The sequence below is a fragment of the Ctenopharyngodon idella genome, chromosome 5 (assembly GCF_019924925.1).
Source record: "Ctenopharyngodon idella isolate HZGC_01 chromosome 5, HZGC01, whole genome shotgun sequence".
NCBI classification, from domain to species: Eukaryota; Metazoa; Chordata; class Actinopteri; order Cypriniformes; family Xenocyprididae; genus Ctenopharyngodon; species Ctenopharyngodon idella.
In genome coordinates this window covers 27269103-27293258 of record NC_067224.1, presented here as the reverse complement: position 1 = coordinate 27293258, position 24156 = coordinate 27269103, and the positions used below count along the sequence as shown (strand labels likewise).

At 36.3% G+C, this 24156-nt stretch overlaps 1 protein-coding gene across 12 annotated transcripts in view; it reads right to left on the bottom strand.

Moving 5' to 3' along the window:
* The window catches only part of trpm3 (transient receptor potential cation channel, subfamily M, member 3), a 138714-nt gene that overhangs the window by 58678 nt on the left and 55880 nt on the right, over positions 1 to 24156 (bottom strand). For all 12 annotated transcript variants that reach the window (XM_051893575.1, XM_051893583.1, XM_051893576.1 and 9 more), the window contains exons 2-5: positions 3437 to 3516; positions 2817 to 3018; positions 1302 to 1515; positions 930 to 1054 (exon numbers count right to left, since the gene is read on the bottom strand). In XM_051893575.1, coding sequence (XP_051749535.1) covers positions 930 to 1054; positions 1302 to 1515; positions 2817 to 3018; positions 3437 to 3516 — 621 coding nt within the window. The remainder of the gene's footprint in view (positions 1 to 929; positions 1055 to 1301; positions 1516 to 2816; positions 3019 to 3436; positions 3517 to 24156) is intronic.

Genomic DNA, 24156 nt, shown 5'->3' with positions numbered 1-24156 from the left:
GGTGAGTAATAAATGACATTATTTTCATTTTTGGGTGAACTAACCCTTTAAAAACCTAAACAAATAATTAAAATAAAAATAAATAATTGTTTATAATGCGTTCACAGATGGTATATAAAAAAATAATTAAACACAAGTACATACAAATGTATAATATAGAAAAATAAATACTGAAATATATCAAATTAATATACACATTAAAAAATTATATGAATAATAATATATTAATAATTAATGAATTTCAAAATGTTTTAGTATTTTGTTTGTTCCCCTTTTTGCCTTGTGCTTCAAAGGAAGCAAGAACATTTGACTATCTTACAAAGAATCATGTGACAATGCCACAAATTTGCTTATTTGATCAGTTACCTATACATAGTGCACATATAGTATCTTTTTTTTTTTTCTTCAACATCGTCTTTAAAATATTCACTTCATGAGATATCTGACCAGACCAGATCAGACTAGAGAGAGTGGTGGGGTTGAGTGGGGTCTTGATAGAGATTGAGAGAGAGACAGAACCAAAATGGTGTATGAGTAAGGGGGGATAGAAATCAGTGGTTATAAATAAAGAATGATTCTATCTCTGTGTCTCAGTTGTGCATCAGTCCCCAGAGACACACAGACAAGCTGAGGTGAAATTGAGTAGATGTATGTAGTGGCTCACACATAAATTATTTATAGAATTCTACATGACACAGAATACATGCAGAGACAACATGAAAATCATCCTGTTGTGATCTGGAGATTTGCTCTTGTGAATAATAATTCCAATAAATATATCAATTTTACTATTTCATTATTTAACGAAAGCACATTTTGTGAAATCTGCCATGACCCAAGCCGAACAAGGTCTTACTGGTCATTTACAAAGATATACTATAATATAATAGGTTCAGTAATTAAATTAAATCTGTAGTCGAGTCACTTACATCTTTGCCCACCAGGTCTTCCTGGTTCTCCACAATCCCCCAGGGGGCAATGCCGATAGTGCAGATCTTCCCCCTCGATTTGGAAGCGTGGTCTTTTAAAGCATCACCAACATGCCTGATGACACCTGGAGAGGCAGATGAGAGTATAATGGAAGAGATAACAGATTCTCAGTGTGAGAGATATCACACAATGCATCATGGACACTGAGATAGCACATACAGAGTTACACATACAGTATGATCTTCATCACCCATTTATCTCTAGTTCTTTAAGAATTAAGATAGTATCAGTCTGTCATTCTAACTAGCATTGCTCAGAACCTTAATAAGAGTTATCTAATGAGAATCATAATTAAACTGAAAGATACACACCAGTGTTAACTCCTCCAGTGAAGATCCAGGCCCCAGTGGTCATGGCAGCCTTTATTAGACCCTTGCCAAAGACCTGCTTGAGTTTGGGCTGCAGCTCGAAGTTCTGAAGTCCTCCATGAACAGAGATGAGAAGCTTGGGAAGCTCCAACTGCCACTCCTTCGTCATCAGATGCAGCAGTAAATCTGGCTTAGTGTCATAAGACACTCGTACATACTGACAAAATATAAAAGTGAAATTATGGAATAATCTTGAGACAATCTTTAACAGTACATATAAGATGTTAGACTACCATTCAAAATTTGGAGTCTGTAAGATTTTTTTGTATTATTCGTTTTAAAACCTTTATAAATGATCTTTATCTTGATCTATAACGCGAGATGGGCACAGCCATCTTAGTTTGCGCCGCAGTTCGCAGAGTCCTGTCAGTCGAATTTACAGCACGTAAATTCATCAGTTTCTCCCGAAATACATGCAAGTAAGTGGCTGGTGAACTGGAAGAATAATAGAGTAAACTTTATAGTTACTTAGGCCCACTATGTGTGTCTGATATGAATAAACATCAGCAAATTATATTTGAATGGATTGTTATTGCTGCTTCCACTGATGTCTGACATCAGTGTGTATTTTACAAACTCTAAATGTATTGTTTTACTGGTGCTTATGTGTATTTAAATGTCTGAAACCTTAAAAAAAAAACATTATTGGGTGAAAACACTGCATAGTTGTGATATATGACAAGTGCTGAGCGTGTCCAAAGCGTGAAAGCACAGTTTGAATCTGGCAGTTATTTCACGTCGCTGAACGTTCTAAATCCCATATGTGGGACCGTACTCTCAGGGGCACAGAAATAAAAATCCCATATATGGGACCGTCCCACTTAAAAGGTTAAGTCAACATGTAGGTAAAATGTAGGAACTTTGTGTTCCTCTTAAATGACTTTCATTTTCCGCTAATGTCACTTGTTGTATAGTGTTAAATAACAGCCAAATTTCAATTCACAAGTTCGCCTGCCCATTCAGTCTGAATGGTTAATGGTAAAACAGACTTGGCTTGCTGTCCTCGAAGGAGGCTCGAACCCGAGGCTCGGCTTGAGCTCCGAGTTAAACCCCCCCATAACAGTACTGCGTAGAGGGAGAATAAGAGAAATAGAGGAGGAGATGGGGAGGAGGAGGGATGCTGGAAGAATTGTCGCTGGGATGACGCAGTGACTGCTGCTTATATACGCTCGTAATGATGATTGACAGGACTGAATGTTTAGGCTCTTTCCGAACCTACGTTTGGAACTACATTCATTTTCCAATGAATGCAATCATTTTGCACCCTACATTTTGTCTTATTGAATGTCACTTTATGGCTGTAAAATTGAAGATATTTCAAAGTTCGATCTGGCAGAATCAACAGACATTAATAAATGCCTTGCAAGAGGTTCTAAAAGGTTCATGAATATTTTATCAGAGTTATTTTGTGCACTTTGGGCTTTAAACCATTGTTATTAAGAGACTGAATGCATCTACCATTGCTTTGTTGGAGTGTCCACCTCCCTGGAACTCAATGGTTCCAAAGGCATCAGTGGGACTGAGCTGGGTGTGCTTGCTGATGGACCACTTCTCTGACAAGCTGTCATTCTTTGGCACACGGTCTGACTTCTCATTCTGATTGGATGAGATGCTGGGGGGCAGGCCAACATGTTGACCAATTAGTCGGCCACAACAGCACCTGTGACAGAAGACACAACCAGTAAAAAGAGTGTGAAATTAAGCGCAAGTCTCTCAAATCAGAAGTCAAAACTGTCAGCAAGTGATCTACAAAAGTCCATATTCGCAGATTTCAGTGTTATTAAAGGTTTTAGAGAGGTTTTGAGATTTACATCTCTCTGTCAGATTAATTACAGCGAAGCTAACAAAAAACTTGTCTATAAAAGAAGCATCTTCTTCACAAGCATTCACTTCCTCAATCTGTGGTGATTCTTTAGACGCTTAGTGGTACCTATCTTTAGAAGCTCTAACAGATTTAAACAAAGCCTCACAAATGAAGGATGATTTCTCTTTCATTGACGCATTTAGTTACAAATTTGCTATTTGTTTGTTAAAAATTCACCTTGTGCACAGACTACAGCAGTAGTGGAGATACTCACCTATGGGGGTCTTTGGTGCTTACAATAATGTGCACACATTCTCTCTTGCTGAAAGCTCTTTCTATCCATGATTTCTGTGCCTGAGGAGAAACACAATATGTATAAGTTACAGAAATAACTAAAGGGAGAAGTGCCAGCTTCCTGCATCTACTTAAAAGACCAGTAAATCCCAAGCTAAAAATATCCAATGTACACATTTGATCAGCCTCTTTATACACTGCAGCACAGGGAAGTGGTGCTTTATTGCACTTTAGGCCTATTTTATCAGGATCACTTAATCAACAATTGTTGTTCATTCACAGTTACAATTTATTAAAAATCATTTAACACACAGTACTTCCTTTTTATGATTATGAACTGGTCACTCGGTATATGTGTTACTTTTTGAAGTGTTTTAAATAAATTATTATCATTATTTATTTATTAATCATTTATGCTATTGTTTTCTTTTATTATTCTTGTCAGTGCTTTTGTCGTGTGTATCGATGCTTTGGCAATATTGTGAGTATAACAATCATGCCAAAAAAGAACTTTTAAACTTTTAAGGCTTTCACTCAAGGGTATTACAGGCCCCACATTTACCAAATGAACACACTGTCTGTTTGCATGAGTGGCTTGCTCTAATTCAACACAACAGCAGCACCATCTGTGAACGCACCTCAAAAACAGCAAGTGGTTACACAGGCACTTACCCCACAACTAGACTTCCTATGGTACACCATTACTCTTACAAAAAGCTAGCCTGAGGTAGAGAGGGAGGTGGTACCGGGGGTTTAGCTTTTGCAGGAAAACCCCCATGTGATGACTCAGTGAATCCAGGGCACATCATTGACCACCCACATTCACACATCGTTACGCCAACATGAACATGGATAATGTAGATCTGACTGAACTCAATGCTTTCTGACAGAGCTGCTGTGAGAACAGCTCTCTGCTCGGATGTTGGTCAAAAGCAATGCATTAACCTTTCCTTTTTGAGGTCTGAGAGACCCCAAGGCCATTTTAATTGCTCAAAAAAACATACTTAACATTTAAGAATGGGATTAACACTTCACAACCTTTACTAATCTTTTGAGAACTAATTATAAACAAAATTCATAACAAGTTTCATATTTGGAATGTTACATAACTTTTTTCAGAGTTTCAGAGATCCCAAAACATGAACTAATGTTAGGATGTGCCAATTCTATTTTTTTAACCAAAATAATAAAACACTTAAATAAAATCAATATTTTAAATGGTACAATTTTTTTTTTTACAATGTAGGGTTCACACATTTATAAATGAAAATAAGTATGTAAAATGTTAATTTTGAAATTTAATTTGAGATACATTTAAATTATTAGTGTTTTTAAAGATTATGTGAGTGTTAGATGATGGTAGATGTAATCTAAAAAAATAGTTTGCTCATATAGTTTCATTTTTATTTCAGTTTTTAGTTATTTTAGTACGCAAGACTTTCCATGTTTCCCTTTCTCACAATCATACACACATTGTGACACATTTATTATTATAAACTAAATAAAAATAAGAAATGCTGCCTTGGCAACAAGCTGAAATAAAATACGTATTATTATTATTATTATTATTATTATATATTGCATTGGTCTCTCAAACCTCAATATTAACAACATACAATCAAAAGTACATGATGGTTAACAAAAGCTTTCTGCTTGCAGAGCCAAATGTACTAATATTAACTGTCAAGCAAAAGAGAAGTAAAAGAGTTTGGGAAGTAACACCTGAATTATATTAAACCCCAACTGGGATCCCTAGGCATGATATCTGTAATTCTGCTCAAGTGTGATGAACATAATCAATTTACTCTCCAGTGTATTCCTGTGTCTGTTTTTAATGTGATAAAGCACCAGTTAAGCTATATCAGTGTCTGCAGGTGATATCAGAAAATGCAGCACGCATTCAAAACAATTATTAGTCGAAAAGACCTCATAAACTCCTCATATACTTGTTTTCTTTCTATCTCATCTTGTTTGTGAGTGTTGACATGATTCGTAGGGATCTCCAGTCACAGCAGAGAGCTGCCAAAAGCATGTGGTGTAATTAAGATTTGTCCTCAGGATCGGCCCCCTGAGAAACAAAGAACAGCTTTGCTCCTTGTTGGAAATATCTCAACATGTATAGGGGATCGGTGTCAACAGGTAATGTTATAGAAGGTGGAGCATTTGGGGATGTAGACAACAAAAGATTCAGGTAACAGTACGTTGTTGTGCATCAAACTATTATATCAAGTAAGCACAAAAAACAACAACAACAACAACAACAAAAAGACTGTGAAAGAAAATGTTTTGGAAATAGGTACTGTATGAATGTATGATATTTAACAGTAAATTCATACTAAAAGATAAAGCTAAAAGGTCCATCAAATTAATTTAGAATGACCACTTAAATGATTTAAAATAACAATAATTTTGCAGCCAAAATTCTTTTATTAAAAACTAACTTTTTATTTTTCTAAAATGTATTTAATCAAATGTATTGTAATTTAATTTTATATTTATGTTTATAATTTAAATTATTATAATATAATATTGAATCATTAGAAATTACCTGCTCTTTTCTTCATCTTCATAAATAAATCCAGAGGTCAGAAACCCATCATTATTTTGCTCTCCAGATATTCACAGCTGCAGCTTCTGCTCTGTTGAAAGGCCAGGGACTTTAGAGGCCAAACATGAATGCTTGTGGCCTTGTTAGCTGAACACAAATGTGTTAGGCCTTCAGTATTAATCCCTTCTGAAAGTCTCACAGACAAAAAAAAAAAGTCGGGACGCCCCCCTCAAATCCTGTTCCGCTAACCCAATTTGACACCCCTACAATAACAAACTCTAGCAGCATCCAGATGGGAACATCCATGTTTCCCTTTCTAACAATCATACACAATTTTGTGACACATTTAAACACACTTAGCAAAAATCTTATCATGGTTATTCTGACTCTAACTGCAGTTGTGGCCAGCGTCTGTCCCTTCACCCATGCAGGGCCTGTCAGAATCATCTCACACTTCTGTGCATCAGCAAAATCCCTCACAATCACCTCACACAACACCGACAATGAATTATACGGGGGAGGATCAAAGTATCGCTTGGTTGAGCGGCGATTAACAATGGACATCACTTTATTTTTTTGACATATGGTAATTATAACAGCCCTGGCCAACTTACATAACACCCCCACCCTATTTACTAAAATAACGCACACACAAACACACCACCACAGTGCTGATACACCACCTGTCACCTGTGTGAAAAAATGTCAGTCTGAGACAGATGGAATCCTCTAAGCTGTCCATCATGTTTCTCCTCCCGGTTGAGAAGCTCAAAGACTGATGGCACAGAAACCTGTGGTGAGGGTCAGACCTCATATAGGGTGAATTGAGGTTGATTGGGACACTTTTTCCAATTCATCTCAATGGCAAAGAGTGTCCCAATCACCCTGAATTCACCCCTATATATATATATATATATATATATATATATATATATATATGATATAATTTTAGCATAGCACATATAATATTCTAATTTTACTTTAGAAGGAGATGGACACAAGGATATAAATGACAATAGGTGGGAAAATGTAAAGTAAAAGTAAAATATTCTTATCATAGCAACACAAGATTAACTTGCTATTCATTGCATTTTGCAAATATTGCAATTAAATTTTGTCACTTTCATTTTACCATATGAATTTATGGGCTGAATACATTTACAGAATAATACATTTAATTTGTATATTTGTATAGCTCTTTTTACACATAAAATGCAGCTCAAAGTACTTCACAGGTCAGAATAAAAATATATTAAAATATATATTTTAATTTAAACAAATATTAAAAATTAAGTATTACTACTGTGAAGATGAGCAAATGCATTTTGACAAAACAAAATATAAATAATAAAAAATATAATATAAAAATAAAATATTTACATAATTATAATAAATATTTATATATTATAACTACTAAATAAAAATATATAATAAATAAAACAAATATTAAATATTACTTAACTAACATGAAAATGTAAAGAGCAATGTTTTGAAAGCACCATGGAGACAAATTTTTCACTTTTTTCACACCCCATAACTCCTGTCTCCAGGAACCCATAAATTTATGACTAATAATTTTCTCTGTATATTAAGCTCTGATAGTTTTTTAACATAAAAAAGCACACTTTTCCTTTAAGTGATCCTAACTCTCTTGCTCCTTTATTTTTGAAAAAGCTGAAAACAGTCAGTGGTAACTCCTGTTACCAGTATCCCCCTGCTCCCTGCCCTGGCTGCTACTGAAGTGTTGGGATCTTAATAAAGGCATTCCACTGAGAGTTCATTTAATGTAGATTAGAGCTTCCTTTCCCCACTGTTTAGCCTAATTAAAGCTTCTGCAGATTAGTTAAAGACTGTTTATACAGGGGCATTGCAGGATAGAGTATGGCAACATCTACAACATCACAGAAGAGCTCTCCACAGGAATATGAGAAAGCAGCGCTTTTGGACAGGGAATAGAAAGTGCTACTCAGGTTAAGCGGTGTAAGATTAATAATTTAATTTGAGGATAATTGGCATCAGCGTTCCCCATCTGAGCACAAGCGAGACATTGCTTTGCTGTATTTCCAGGTAATTTTCAATTTGCCAGTGATCTCGGGTAGCAGTGCTCCTTAAAGGGATAGTTCACCCAAAAATGAAAATTCTGTCATCATTTACTCACCCTCAATTTGTTCCAAACCTGTATACATTTTTTTGTTATGTCGAACACAAAGGAAGATGTTTTAAAGAATGTGGGAAACTGAACAGTTCTGGGGCACCATTGACTTCCATAGTATTTTTTTTTCCTACTATGGAAGTCAATGCCATGAAAGTCAATTTTGGTGCCCCAAAGCGGCCTGGTTACAAACTTTCTTTAAAATATCTTCCTTTGTGTTCAACAGAACAAAGAAATTTTTACAGGTTTGGAACAAATTGAGGGTGAGTAAATGATGACAGAATTTTCATTTACTATCCCTTTAAAGCTCCTTTGCAAAAAGAAACGCCACACTGACAAGATACATATGCATCATAGAATAGTTTAACTTCAGTTATCTTAAACTACATACAGTAAACATCTAGGCTAAACCATGTGCTATGACCATGGGCCTGAGTTTAGGATGGATGTGATAATGACAGTCGTCTTCAGGCACTGAAATACCTGTAAATGGATTTTGGAGCCTCCGCAGAGAACAGATCAAGATGTTTTCACAGGAAAAAAAAAGAGGCAAGAGGAGGCTTTTCCATTCCATTAGGTCTGGAATTAGCTGAAAGCTTTTAGCAACTGCAAGGTCACATAGAGGTAGCATGAATTTACTCGGAAGGTTCATTGCTGAAATTTGCATAGAAAGCTGATTGCATGATTATGGTTATCAGATTCACAAACAAACATAAGACAGCTTTCCACTTTCACAGTTTTGATAAATACTCATAAGTGTGGAAATTATATGTAATTCAAAAACCAGAGGTAAACACTATTGACATACAAGTCCCTTCAGATTTACAGTACCACATATTTGCGCACATGAGTTCAGAAAACCATTTTTACAACAACCAAACAAACCTTTACATTTTGATGGTGAACAACACGGCTATAATAATCCACCAGCTAGACTAGCATCGAACCTGCATAGACCAGCAAAGTCTTTTTAAAAGGGATCATACAGACTCCTATCCATTTTGAAACCAGTAGTGTGGAAGAGTCCTAGTTCCTTTGCACAAATTAAATAAAGCACTAATATGACTTTAGAGACACAAATTGCCACATGAACACACACACATTCTCTCTTTCACATACACACTCAATATCTGTCTATATAATCACAGGGCTACCCCCCCTGTTCATTTTGACAGGCACTGAGACAGTTCTCTCCTGCTCTCTTCCTTTTCAGAATCCTGCAGCTTAGCTGCTCACTTTGGCATGAAAACAAGCAAGGGATCAGGCCATCCCTGAGAGATATGTGTGTACATGTGTGTGTCTGTGTGCTCTGTGTATTTAATACATCCAGTTTAAAGTAGCCTAAACGGTTTGTTCTATGGTCAACCGGACATTTCAAAAACATTGCATCTTTGCAAAGTTAAAAAAGAGGGGTATTGCCCAGAGTTACATCATTGCCAAAGATAATTTACAAAATGTCCAAAGCTGATTGGTTTCAGAACAAACCCTCTTGAAATGTTGCAGAAAAAGTAAAGCACACAGTAATAAGGCAAAGTATTTACCAATATTCTTTAACAAAAAAAAGCTGTGACAGTAAACAACACAGGCAATCATAGGCTCTCCTTAGCGTTAACATGCATTTTGTATCCAGGTGATACATGGATATTTTTTAGCAGGATTGCATATATAACTTAATGAAATGTTTCTCCAAAAGAACTTCACAATTCTGTACAAATTGAGAATCATATATTTTTTTTTCAAATAGAGATCACGATTCTCCCACAATCGAGAGTATCAAAAGTTTGGGCAGTTCTCAACTTCATGCAAATATCAAGCAAAAAACTTGGGCGACAGCCAATCGCTGTGACATTCAGGTATTGACGTCTGTCTTGGGTTTTTCAAAAATATGCAGATTGTGATTGTGTGAGTTTATGCTGGATTTAGTGATGTACGCGATTACATTTAAAAAAAAAAGTAAGCTTTGTTTCTGAATGCCCTAAGTAATGATATACTGTCAATTTTCTAAACTTTTGTAAACCCAGCCAGTATAATCACAATGAAGGCAATATTTAACAACTGCAAAGAAGGGCATCCAATGTGTAAACAATATGATTTGTGCACTAAATCCAGCATAAACTCTGGCACAACCTGCAAAAATGTATCACAGCGATTGGCTGCTGACTGTGTTTTTTGCTTGATATTCGCATAAAGAACTGCCCAACCTTCTGACACTCTCAGCGCTTTCTCCAGTCTGCTGTCAATCGGAAAACGTGGGCAGCAGCCAATCACTGTGAGGTAGTGACGACATCTGTCTTGAGTGTTTAAAAATATGCAGGTTGTGCCAGAGTTTATGCTGGATTTAGTGCGTAAATCATACTGTTTTCACATTGGACGCTTTGCAATTGTTATATAAATATTGCAGTTTGGATGCTTTCATTGTGATTATACTGGCTGGGTTTACAAAAGGTTTTAAAATTGACAGCGTATCTTTACTTAGGGCGTTCGGGAACAAAGCATGCCTCTTTCCAACTGTAATCACATGCATCTGTGATGAAAAACATAGATTAAACACACTTGCTACAGACATATCCCAAAGCGGAGGCATTTAACGTTGTAAAGGGCACTGAGCAGAGTTTTGCTACTGTAATGGACTTTCACCGTAATAGACATAGGGCAAATCATTGTCATTTAGGAATAAGATCATGTGGGTGTTTGAATACAGATTGTGATCTTTTAATGATTACTCGCGCAGCAGAAAATGAAAATGCAAAGTGGTCAAAATCCAGACACTCTCCAAATGTTGTTTCAGTGATCACAATGAATTTACATCTGACGTTTTTTAAAGACTTACTTGTGGTATTTTTGCCTTTTTTAGATAGTACAGTTGGTCAGAGGACAGAAAGCAAAGTGAGAGAGGAAATTTGGAAAGGAACATAAGCCAGGATTCGAACTCGGGTCGCCCGATGCGCAACTGCACAACATGTCATAGTGCTGCCCACAAGGCCATCGCTCCAATATGAATATACATCTGACTTTTAACGTGGTGAAGTGTTACTCAATCATCGAAAATGCATTTTAATGGCATGTCTTAGATGTGGTGTGTCAATGAATGGATTTCATATCGCAGAGGCCTGTAAGGAAATCTGTGATTATTTTTTAATGCTTTGCCACCCAAGTATGTTTCATTTTAAAGCCCTAAGAAGCTCTACACATTTATTTATGGATGCGCTCGTGTTCCACAACCACAGCAGTGCTCTGAAGCCAATTCAATCAGCATTCGATTTCATACGTACAGGCTCTCCTGGCTCACAATGAAGTGCTGTATTGCTTGAGAAACCCGAGTAACCTCTATCAAACAAAGGCTAAATAACAAAAGACGGTATAAAATCCTGCCAGTTCCTGAGAAATGCAAATCCCTGTAGGCAGAATAGGATTAACGTGTATAAAATAATGACCATAACTTGGCAGAGTATCTTCTTGAAATAATAGAAGAATGTCACATGATATGAAGGGAAAGGCAGATAAAGAAAAAGAAGTTACAGACTATGAGTGAAGTTTGTGTGAATGCATATAAGCTACTAAGTGTGTGTGTGTTGTGTAGGGAAAGCGATAGGCACACATAAGCAGTAATTGAGTGACTAAAGCAGGGAAGCAGAGCTTGTTTTAGCCACGTCGGGGACAATCCATCTGTAGACCTGCAGAATAAGCACAGGCTCCCTTTCCCATAGGCCTCCCCGGTCCCAGAATGAGCCACCTCAACCAGCTCATAATCACTTGTGGCATGACCATTCTGCCTTTTTGCAATGAATACACGAGGACCTAATTCTCCCTGCCTATCTGAGACAGAGATGGAGAGAGAGAACAGCTACACTTCAGTGCTGCCATTATCACAGCATTGCTACAAAATGATAAGTGTTACAGTAGATGATGGTTGTCAGAAATGCTCTCTCTTCTTGGCAGAAAGATGAAATATTAATCTTTCAGCAGCGGACAGATTGGCAAAGCCGTGCGACGGGATCTAAGTCGACCAAAATGTAGAACATTGTTTAGCCTGGCAGGAAAAGATGATTGATGATTACAGCATATGGTGTTGTTTGCTACCTGCTTATTGGTGCAATGAGTAAAGTATACCTACATTTATAGAACACACACACATACTGAGTTCTTGCTATATTATATCACCCTTTTTTAGACTGTTATATCATTTAAATGGCGTATAATGTATGTTGCTCCAAATAACACGACAGTTGCAATTGCTTTATGACTGCATTGGAAGCACGACGCCCACTATAATTTTATAAAAAATGGTAAATGTCACACATCTATGTATAAATAATCTATATATATTACAAGACATTTAAATAAAAGTGTATATAGTATCACAAAAGCACTACTGTGTTGTTTGTGATCCACTTTAATTTACATGAATCTGAGGACTGTGTGTGCAAGTCCAATTCAAATTTGAATGTTATATGAAGCCAAAGAAACTCATATACTTACTTTGTGACGAGAAAAGCAATGTTTGATTGATAGAACAACTGAACGATCGAAAGATAGATTGATAGATAATTCAAATTCGCACGCTTAAACTGAAAGGATGCCAATTCTTAGATTCTCATCCTCTTCAGAAGACTGTAAAAGCTCTAAAATGGGACAGCCAATTATTGAAAGTGTGACATACTGTACATGACTGACAGGCCATGTCATTTAGAGTACACGGATGGCTAGGGTTACGTTAATGGTTGGTTTATAAGAATGTTTGTCGGAAACAAGCTCTCTTTAAATTACAGTCTGTATCTTACTCCACCTGCAGGGTTATGCATTCCAGTATTTAAATGTATGTGTACATGTTGATATATGTTTTGTTCAGAAAGCTTAAAATGCATTACAGTCTAATGGTGTGAACCCACCCTGTCTCACATACACAAAGCCATGAGTGACATTCTACCATACAAAACACCCACATGGCTGTACAGACATGTACATGTGTAAAAATAGCTTTAAATATATAGCACTGGATACAATCCTCATGCTGCTGCTGATATTCTCCTACCTATGCACAATTATACAGCCTACTATAGACAGATTATCGTCATCATTTCTTGTCAAATAAACATTGCAACAGTTGACTTAAGAGCTTAATACTCTTTTTGAGTGTTATTTTGAACCAGCTTGGACCATCCAGGATGAGTGGGTCTTTTTTTTTTTTTTTTTGGTTGTTTCCATTCTGTCCTCTCCCGCTTCTTTTAATTGAGAGAGTATTGGTCTGTATTTTCATGTCAGGAGGTGAAAGCTGTGAAATTACCTTTCTCCCTGCCAAAGTCACCCTCCGTTTCCTCTGTAATAATGAGCCACTCCTCTACTCTCCCCTCTTCTCACCCTCTGTTATGTGAATAGATGTGTTCTCACACAGCAGTGATTATTAAATATGAAATGCTGGAGGTCTACAGAAGATAGATTTAGCGGAGTGTGAGGTCGTATTGACCAAATGGCCAGCCTACCTGTCGCTTGTCATATCAGATCAAAATAAGGCATGTTTCTAATTCATGGCTTCATAAATATGAATAGTTCACCCAAAATTGAAAAACCTTGGGATGAGATCTGTGAATCAGACTACATGATGATGTCACCATAAGTAAATATCCAACAGGTCATCCCCAAAATTTTCCTTGGCTTTCTTTGCCATAGCAAATGTGCCTTACAGACAAACAGTTAGAGCAGGCAGAGAAAACCTAACATTAAGGGCCCTATCATACACCCGGCACAATGCAGCGCCAGGCACGACGCAAGTGTTTTTTGCTAGTTTCAGCCTGACGCAGTTATCATTTTCACGTCCTGCGCCACGTTGTTTAAATAGCAAATGCATTTGTGCCCATTTGTGCGCCCATGGCTGTGCTGGTCTGAAAACGAGGTGTGTTCAGGCGCATTGTCGGCGCGTTACTATGAAAATGAGGTGTGTTCAGACACATTGTCAGCGCGTTACTATTTTGAGGCAACTGAAATAGACTGCACCATTGACCAACTGAAACCTGGTCTAAAGTTAATGGCGCAGTCTATTTCAGTTGCCTCAAAATAGTAACGCGCTGACAATGTGCCTGAACACACCTTGTTTTCAGACCTGCACGCCCATGGCCACACAAATGGGCGCAAATGCATTTGTTTTGTTATTTAAAGAGCGCGTTAGTAATATGCGCGTAAATTCTGCTTATTACACACACCGGGACACGCAGCAGCATACAAACGTGGCACATATTATACATAAAAGGATTACAATGTAAGAGATTATTATTGTGTACATAAAGATAAAAATGCTTTGGTGGAATCCGGCTTTTCCGTAGATGGTATGGTCGCGCGCTTTAACCTCGTGCACGAGCAGATCCGTTTCCTCTCTATAGACACATTCAGTTATTCCGCCGTGTAAATATACAAATACGCCATAGCATGAGTGCAACTGGCTATTAAAGGGAATGGGAGATGAGACTCTGGTTGGTTTATTGCATGTTACGCCCAAAACACACCCATTACTCATTATGAGAATAGGGACAACCCCTTTAGACAATGCACCGGGCGCACTAACCATCTTTCCCATCCTTAAACTATTAAAAGGGGATTCGGACATGCCCTAAGTGCACCTGCAGCGTGCGCTTTAGACCATGCGCTTAGATCGTTAAAATAGGTAAAAGTAAATGATCAAGAAGTAAAACAAACACTGATCACTGTAATGGTGACTTGAAAAGAAACAGTCTATCGTTGCCCCAACACTCTTTTGTATGTCTTTGTATTAACAACTTACAATTTTAAGTAAAACAAAAGCATGAAGCGGAGTGCCTGCAACCCCTTCAGCCGTGAATTATTCACGATACAGCACTAGCCTCTCGTACCTTATTGCTTTATAAAACGGTTACCACACAATACAAATATTAAAGCCAAAAATATGTATCAGTGCAACTTTCATGAAGTAAACTGTCACTAAAAGCCTTCCTTCCGCCGGAAAAAATAGTCCCTGACCGTGAACAGCAACAGAAGTTACATTATTACGCCATTAGATGGCGGCAAATACTGTCTTTATGAGTGTGTCAGTCAGTAGTGAAGACTTTTACATTGAAAAGACTGAATTGTTGTGAACACGGAACAAGACGCAACTGACAAATGCTTTGACTAGCGCTGTCAGTCACGGAAAACCCCTTATTAGGAACACAGGACTGACCTGAAGGAAAATGCTAAATCTGAATGCAGGTAATAAACTCGCTCACTCGATCTCTTTCTCACAATACTCTTCTACATAATACAGTACGTTTCAGTGAACAATATCAATTGAGAACAAACAGTTTACGTTGCTAAGAGTGGTTGTTAAGGGTGTTGTGTAGTGATACACAGAACCGTTGGGTGAAGCGGTCATAGCCGTGTTTTATCATAAATAAAACACAGCCATTGACCAATCCGAATCAAGGACAGGAACTAACTGTTTTAAAAATGTTTTCAACATGCACCCTTAAGTAATACCAAAACAACTTTCCTTATTAACGCAACTCAAATATTTAGTGTAACACAAACATAACTCAATTGAGTGAAAGTCATTCATTATGTATTTATTCAATATTTTGTAACATATTGACACAATATATTATTTTTCAATATATTTAAACCATTTAATATACTGATCATAAATATATGGAAATATATTTTTCTTTGCGGTCGCAATGACCATCTGACAGAACAACACAACACTGTAAACTATGAAGCCATGTGTTTTTTAAAACCATTTTCATAGGTTTAATATAACATTATCAGCTTGTTACAGAATGCTAATTTGACTAGAAACACCAAAGACCGGAAATGTAAAGGATAATTCTGCTATGAGTCGGGAGAGACTTCTGTGTTCAGGAAAAATGCCTCGGGAGAGACTTCTGTGTTCAGGAAAAAGGTGGATACTGTAGATAATAATATATCAACATATTTCAATGATAGTGATTGGCATTGCCTTCGCTGCCTGTCATATTGTGGATCTATAGCTGTCCATTGTAACCTTGAATGCAGGTCAAAGAAGAGTAATCTCTGAAAGGAGCATTAATCAAGGAGGCACACTTCCATGACAACCATCTAATTGGCTACTGTTATAAACCAATGAGAAGCATTCCATTAAACTGCACAGAGTATAAAATTACATATTGTACATTGTAGAGCCTCTCTCTCTTCCACGTTTTGCCTTAAAGTGGAAGGCTGAATTATTTTAATAATCCTTTCATCAATGATATCATCCCTAATGGAAATCCTTTACCTTTCAATGATTTCAAGCAGAGGAAAAGGTCTAACTTTTCTACATTATAAAGGCAAAAAAAAAAAAAAAAACACCCTTAGCTCCTTCCATCCCCTCATATAAGTGACTTTCATTCCTTCAACCTTAATCTCATTACTGTTGCTGTTTCCTGAGAACACTAATCCAATGTTAAAGGAGATTAAATATACTGCATTAAAAGAATTGCAGCTGTAATATGAAGGACAGTGCGAAAAAAGCTTACATGCTCTGGTTTCGTGCCCTCAAACGTTATGAACCGCTATGTTCTTCAGTGGTATATCATTTTTTGGTTCCTTCCTTCAACCCCTAAACACTTTCAGTGTCAACAGAGATGCTTTTGATCACATTGCAGTGGGTCATTCAGGATGCAACTGTTTTGTCGAGAAAGTCAGAAAACAGAAGCAGGGAAGCAGAAAAATCCCAATACCAACACACACAACAAAAATGTTTCCCTCAATTCGCAGCACCGCGGTTTTTCATCTGGCCACATTCGGAGGATAAAGTGAGAATGCAGTTTCAATTTGGGGTCTGTAATAGAGGGTGTGCAGAACTGCTAGTGCAGAGAAAAAGCCATTCCTCCCCCATCCTTGCACTGATGCGCACACACTCGTACAAAAGAACGCATGCTCACTTTCACTTTAGTATTACGTATTTATGCTGCAGCTTTACCATCTTTTATAAGAGCCTTTAGGGTATGAATCTACAGTATTTCGAAATGCTAAATAGTGCAGCATACAGCAACAGAACAATACAGCCCGAGACAGGGATCCTAAAAAAAAGCTGCCATTACATCATTACTTCCAAATTAAAAGAATATGTTTTAAAGCCATTTGTTTGTATAATAGTATTTGGCTTTGTAATATTCATAATAAGATAACTTTAAAATGACATACACAAATTCACATATTGGATTCAAATTATAGGCATTTTTATTTTCCATCATCTCAGTAATCAGCCTAACTACCAGTGTGCTGTGATTTGGATTTCAACCCTGTAATTTAATCTAACCCGCAGTGTATGTGGCGCACGGGGCATTTTCACAACGCCAAAGACTCTAAAGTCAGTGACAAAAATGAATAATCAAGTTTCTTTAGGCATACTGGCTAAACCAACATCTACCAATATGATTTCAATTAAATTTTCTGGCCCCACTTTAATTATTTAAATTAATCATTTAATACAATGCACTTATTGTGTACATATATGTTTTTACACTGTAGTTATATTTTAAAAATTCCTGCATGTAATTACATCTGTAATTACATTTATAATTACACTGTTGATCCACCTTAACCAACCCTTAAACCTACCCATACCACCAAACCTGTCACTAACCTTACCCGTATCCCACCTCAATAGCATCACAAGTGTTTTGCAATACAATATGAATACATTGTACTTATTTTTGATGAAAGTACTGAAAGTACATAGTAGTTAAGGCCACCTAATATAAAGTGGGACCAATTTTCTCAAGCTTTGAATGCTGTTTTGCCTAAAATAAAATGGGGTTGTTTACAAAATTACCCAAATGATTATCTCTACAGTTTAATCATTATAACAATAACACATAAGACTAGTATGAAATACACACACTTGGGACTGCACATGCACTTCAGCTGGACCAACCCGATTATGTATATATATATATATATATATATATTTATTTATTTATTTTTTTTACACTATTTGAGCATAAGAAACAACATTTATGGGACAGCTCATGTCTTATTTTGTTGTTGATTTGAAATATGTTATAATTGTGAGTTTGGCAGTTTTTGAGATTTCAGTGTTTCCCCATTCACATAGAGAGGAGGTGGTCTTGCATGCCTGAAATAGCTGCCCGGGGCATTGCAAATATGGGCATTGAGTGAACTGACTTTCCTTGAAAGGGACTTAATCTGCAACTAAAATATTTTTTGTAAATCTATCTTAAAGGGTTAGTTCACCCAAAAATGAAAATTCTGTCATTTATTACTCACCTTCATGTCGTTCCAAACCCATAAGACTTTCGTTCTTCTTCTGGACACAAATGAAGATCTTTTTTAATGAAATTGGAGAGCTTTCTGAACCTCCACTGACAACATACGCAACTACCACTTTCAAGCTCCAGAAAGGTAGTAAAAAGTAATTGTGGCTTAACCTCAATTTTATGATGCGACGCGAGTGCTTTGTTTGCGCAAAAAACATAATTTACCACTTTATTTACAAAATATTAATCTCAGACGCGCATCCTCGCAACAATGTCTGCTCTCGTGTCAACACAACCCGTATGTGTCGTTGTGCTCTTGTAAACGTGCATTGGAGATTAATATTTTGTAAATAAAGTGGTAAATTGTGTTTTCTTTTTGCGCAAACATATCAGTGACATTGCTTCATAAAATTAAGTTAAAACCACTGGAGTCACATGGATTACTTGTATGATGTCTTTACTACCTTTCTGGACCTTGAAAGTGGTAGTTGCGTATAGGCTGTAAATGGAGAGACAGAAAACTCTCAGATTTCATTAAAAAGATCTTCATTTGTGTTCAAAAGATGAACGAATGTCTTACAGGTTTGGAATGACACGAGGGTGAGTAATTAATGACAGAAATTTGTGTTGAATTTGTGGTAACATTACAATAAGGTTCATTTGTTATCATTAGTTAATGTATTAACTCACATGACTAACCATGAGCAATACATATGTTACTGTATTTATTAATCTTTGTTAACCTTAGTTAATAAAAATACAGCTGTTCATAGTTTGTTCATGTTACTTCACAGTACATTAATGTTAACAAATACAACTCTTGATTTTAATAATGTATTAGTAAATGCTGAAATTAACATTAACAAAGATTAATGAATGCTGTAGAAATGCAGTTCATTATTAGTTCCATTAGCCACACGAGTCCTGAGAAGTGAAGCCAAAACGTCTTGATCACCCCCAGGTGGCTGGATGCAGTATAGGTCATAAACCCCGCCCCGCCCAATGTAATGGAACGTGAGACAAACTAAACAGTCAAATTACACATCAAAATATTTTTTCAAAGATGGTTTTGGTCATTTAAGGCAGTTTTTATCACACTGATGTTAGTTAAAGTTTTCGTTCTTTAAATAAGTTTGTTTTAGTTAGTTATTTGATGCTATAAAAACGCAGGTTTTGACGTCATGATTGATAGCTGAGATTGACAGCTTCTCTGAGCGAAATAGTCACTAAAGCACCAGCTGACTTTTTTCTGGATCTTCGGGAGGGTATAGGAGCTTTAACTTTAATTTCTACATTTCCAAAACTGTTTATTTCACACCGACATAATGAGTAGTTCTTCTTTATTAACCGATTCTGCGGGAGTGTGGGTGGGACCATTATATCACGGCTACACTTCGCGCTCACTACTGTGCAGACTCAGGCTCCAAGTTCACTATTGCGCAGACTCGAGACTCAAGATGTCAGCACCATATTGGCACATTGGCGGCTACACTTACTACAATAGAAGAGAGTGATGTGCGTCGTCCATCTTTCTTTACAGTCTGATTAGTTCATGTTAATGTAGTTAACTAATGTTAACTAATGAACTTTATTGTAAAGCGTTAGGGAATTTGTTGAGATTAGCAGTCTGTTAAACTAAATTTTACAAGTATAATAAACACAAAAGAACTGTTTGAGTTAAGCATTGTGCTTTTTTTCCTTTACTACTATTTTTTATTGTTTGTTTAATAATTTTAATGGAGCCAGAATCGGAACCGGAACCAGAAAATTTCTTACGATTCCCAACCCTATCTGGAACAACATTAAGGTGAGTAAATAATGACAAAATTTAAATTTTTAGGTGAGCTGTCATTTTAAAACTATGTATTGTAGAAAGCACTACACAAATAAAACTGACTTGACTTCAACATAATACAAAACTCTGCCTGAAAACCCTATAAAACAGAGTAAAAAAACCATCACTAGTTAAAACTGGGACATCCCATATTGAAGGTGTTGCAGACACATTAAAATGCAAATTCAGAGGGCTGAAAATTACCCAGCTTCCTGTTCTGCCCTCACAAAGACGTCACAGCACCGTTGCCAAAACCTATTCTCCAGCTTTATCATTCAAGTGTATTTCAAGCACCGCACCACGTGTCACTGCTATGATAACGCAGAGGAACACAGACCAACGCAATCACAAGGGTTTTAGAAGGGAAATTATTGGTAAGGCTGGCAAAGAGCACATCCTCTGAGCACAGAAAGAGAGAGAGATAGGGAGAGAGAGGATTGTGTTACGTAACCCTCTCCCTCTACCCACTATACTGGTGCCAGCTGCCCTAGCTCTCCACTGCGCCCAGTCTGTTTCCTTTGAACCCAGCTTCTGTCATCTGCCAAGGGAGAGAAAGAATAGAGACAGGAGACATTGGGACAGACCTAAGCTTCCAGTTGAGAGCCTCTTCCTGATGATGTATGTAATGACTGAAATGCAGTGGGACAGAGGTCTGGATAAACACAGCTCAGAATTGCTTTGGTCACACACTCTCTCTCTGCTAAAATGATCACATTGTCAGAGAAGCTCTAGGGCTGCAGTCCTCCTCCAAACATCTCCCCACACTGACCTGGAAAGACTTGACAGTGCAGAGAACATGACAAACAGACAAACCAAGCTGACTGGTACATATGAATACATCAGATCAGCTTATGTACTGTATAAGTGCAATTTAAACTTTTCAAGCAAAATAGAAAGTTTCTTATATTTGAAATGATAAAACAATAGATATATTGATTTAAATAAAAAAAAGCATTTGGACACTGTCTGCTTGCCAGAATGGTTAATGTGATAAAGTTCACCTGTGGTTCCTCTGCTAGGTAACTTGTAACTGTAAAAATAGCTCAAAAAGTTAGTTCTGAGAAAACATCTAGTCCCATTTGTTTGCAAATGCCAATTGGTTTGATATTTTTTTTAAGTGCGAGTATCCTTCGTGATACCGATACATTGTGTTCTTTTTAACCAAATGTGAGATAAAGAGGGGAAAAAAAGCGTAAAAAAAGCTTGAACTGCTATGGAAACGGAAAGTTCTGTCAGTACATCTCAGTATAATGATCTTCTAAAATTTTCCCTCTAATTAACATCCACACACGCATATGGGTGTTTCTTCAACTATGGGCACTTTTGGCCCCGTGGACAGAAAAAAACTCTTTTCACACTCTTACTTGACAAGTTAAGTTGTCCACTAAAAATTTCCAACAGTGCACAGTATCGTTCAAAAGTTTGAGGTTAGTTTTAATGTTTTTGAAACAAGTCTCTTATGCCCACCAAGGCTGCATTTATTTAAAAAAAAAATACAGTAAAAATAATATATGTGAAATAGGGATGCACCGATATGAAAATTTTGGCCGATACGATAACCGATAATTCTTTATATTTGAAAGCCGATAACCAATATATTGGCTGATAAATCTAAATCAAAATTTTTATATAATTTTTGATTACAAAAACAAAAGTCTCACCATTAAAAGCCATGTCCCAAGCACACAATTATAATGTTCTCATTATAATATTATGTAGCCTATATGACAGACTTGCATTTTATGTTGTACTTAACTGTATTTTCCTTTTTGAAGTGATTTCAATCATATTTCAAGTAATTCAAAACCATCATGGCGGACAGTGCACATCTGAAGTGTCTCAGCTGAAGGAAAAATAATCCACTATTTATTGGCTTTAATATATCAGCCAAATTTTCTTATCAAGCCGATAACGATAACATTAAAAATGAACATATATCGGCTGATACCGATATAGTGGCCGATATATCGTGCATCCCTAACATTAAATATTATTGCAATTTAAAATACCCGTTTTCTATTTTAATATATTTTAAATAGCAATTTATTCCTGTGATGGAAAAGCTGAATATTCAGCAGCCATTACTTTTATTGTTGTGCTGCCTAATATCTTTGTGGAAACTGTGATACATTTTTTCAGGATTCTGTGATAAATAGAAAGTTTAAAAAGAACAGCATTTATATACTGTACTTGCATCACAGAATATTTGGTCAACTTTTTTTTACAAAATGTACAGTGTCATTTTTTCTACATCTCAAATTATGTATTGTTTTTGATAACATTGTGCGGTGAAAAAGATTTTTTCTTCAAATCACATTAAAAGTATAAATTTTTTAACATTTAATGTATTCCCTGGAACCCATGACTTTGACATTGCTAATGCAATGTTCTACTGTTAAGAGAAAGAAAAGTAGAATAAAATAAATACATGGGGGGGAAAGTTTCCACGTTTTCCTTGTAATGTATTCTTTATATAACAAAATGAAAAAAAGTTGTATGATTTATTAGAAAACAACACCCGGGGACATAAAAATGCCAGAAGTTGAAGAAATACCAATATATATTAGCACACACTCACACACCCACACAAAAACAAACCTACATTTTGCACTCATAACCAGTCAGGCTGAGTTTCACAAACATTTGAGTTATTCAAAATCTATATGGAGATAACCATAATATCAGCAGCAAACTATCAGGTTTCACTATCACGCAAGTCAACTCACTACACATTATCACACACAATATGTTTTTTTAACATACAAACTATTATCTAATTATATTTCAGCATAAATATACATCGCTAGACAGGTAATGAACATAATCTAGCTAACATTTATAATTTATTTACTGAAATGTTGCACATATATGTAACAAGTGTTTATCATAATGTATTTTAAATATCATTAACGGATTATGTCAGAAAGATATCAGTTCTGCTGTTATTCATAAACATCAGTAGTTATGCATGCTGTACAATGAGGATGATGTCACGTCACTGGAAATAGAGCCATCAGTGTCCCAATGTGTAGTGAGCCAGGGTTCTTACTGTCCTTACCAGTGCCTGAATTTGTGTACATGATATACGGATTCACGACCTTGGAAGCCAGGGAGCTGATTGAGATGCACCGTTATTGTTGCCTGAGGCTGAAAACCCCAATTACACCACATCTCTGAAAATCAACACTGTGAATGCTGTCTTTACACTCACTTTCATTAACAAATGAAATTTAAGTGTTACCATAGGACGCCTCATCTTATCTCTGCAGTTTCAGAAGAAAATGTCACCTGCTTCACATCAGAAAGACAGCTTCTAATTATCTGATGACCCTATTTCAACCTCAGAAAACCAACAGTTTTCTGTTTTCTGCAGGTAAAGTGAGTTAGCTCTTTACAATCATAGCATACAAATCTTTAAAATTCATTAAGTTAAAACAAAGTTAAAACATAAAAACTATGTTTTTATAATTTAAAAATATAATTACAAAAAAAAGTAAACAGTAGGCCTATATCACTACTTTTATTATTAATATTAATATAAATACTATGTGCCTTGAAACAAAGCTAAAGGGTTAAATACAATAAATTCAAATTTCAATGGACAGCTTTTTACAAGAAAAAACATAAATTTCTGCTTGTAAAAAACTGTAGGATATTGAAAACCTTTTACACAACTTTCATTTATCACTCAAATGCAATTTTATGCCTACTGGAGATAATAATGCTTGAGGACTTACGAAGAGTTTTTCTGACAAATGATGTTTGTGTAAGCAGCAATAAATAGGCGTGCTGTGCAAATGGTGCGAGTCACATAAACAGCTCTTCAACATATTCAAGATGTTATTTTGAGCCCAGGCTATTTTTTGAGATTTTTAATTTTAACCTTTTTTATTTATTTTGTTACATGTAAACGTTACATAAC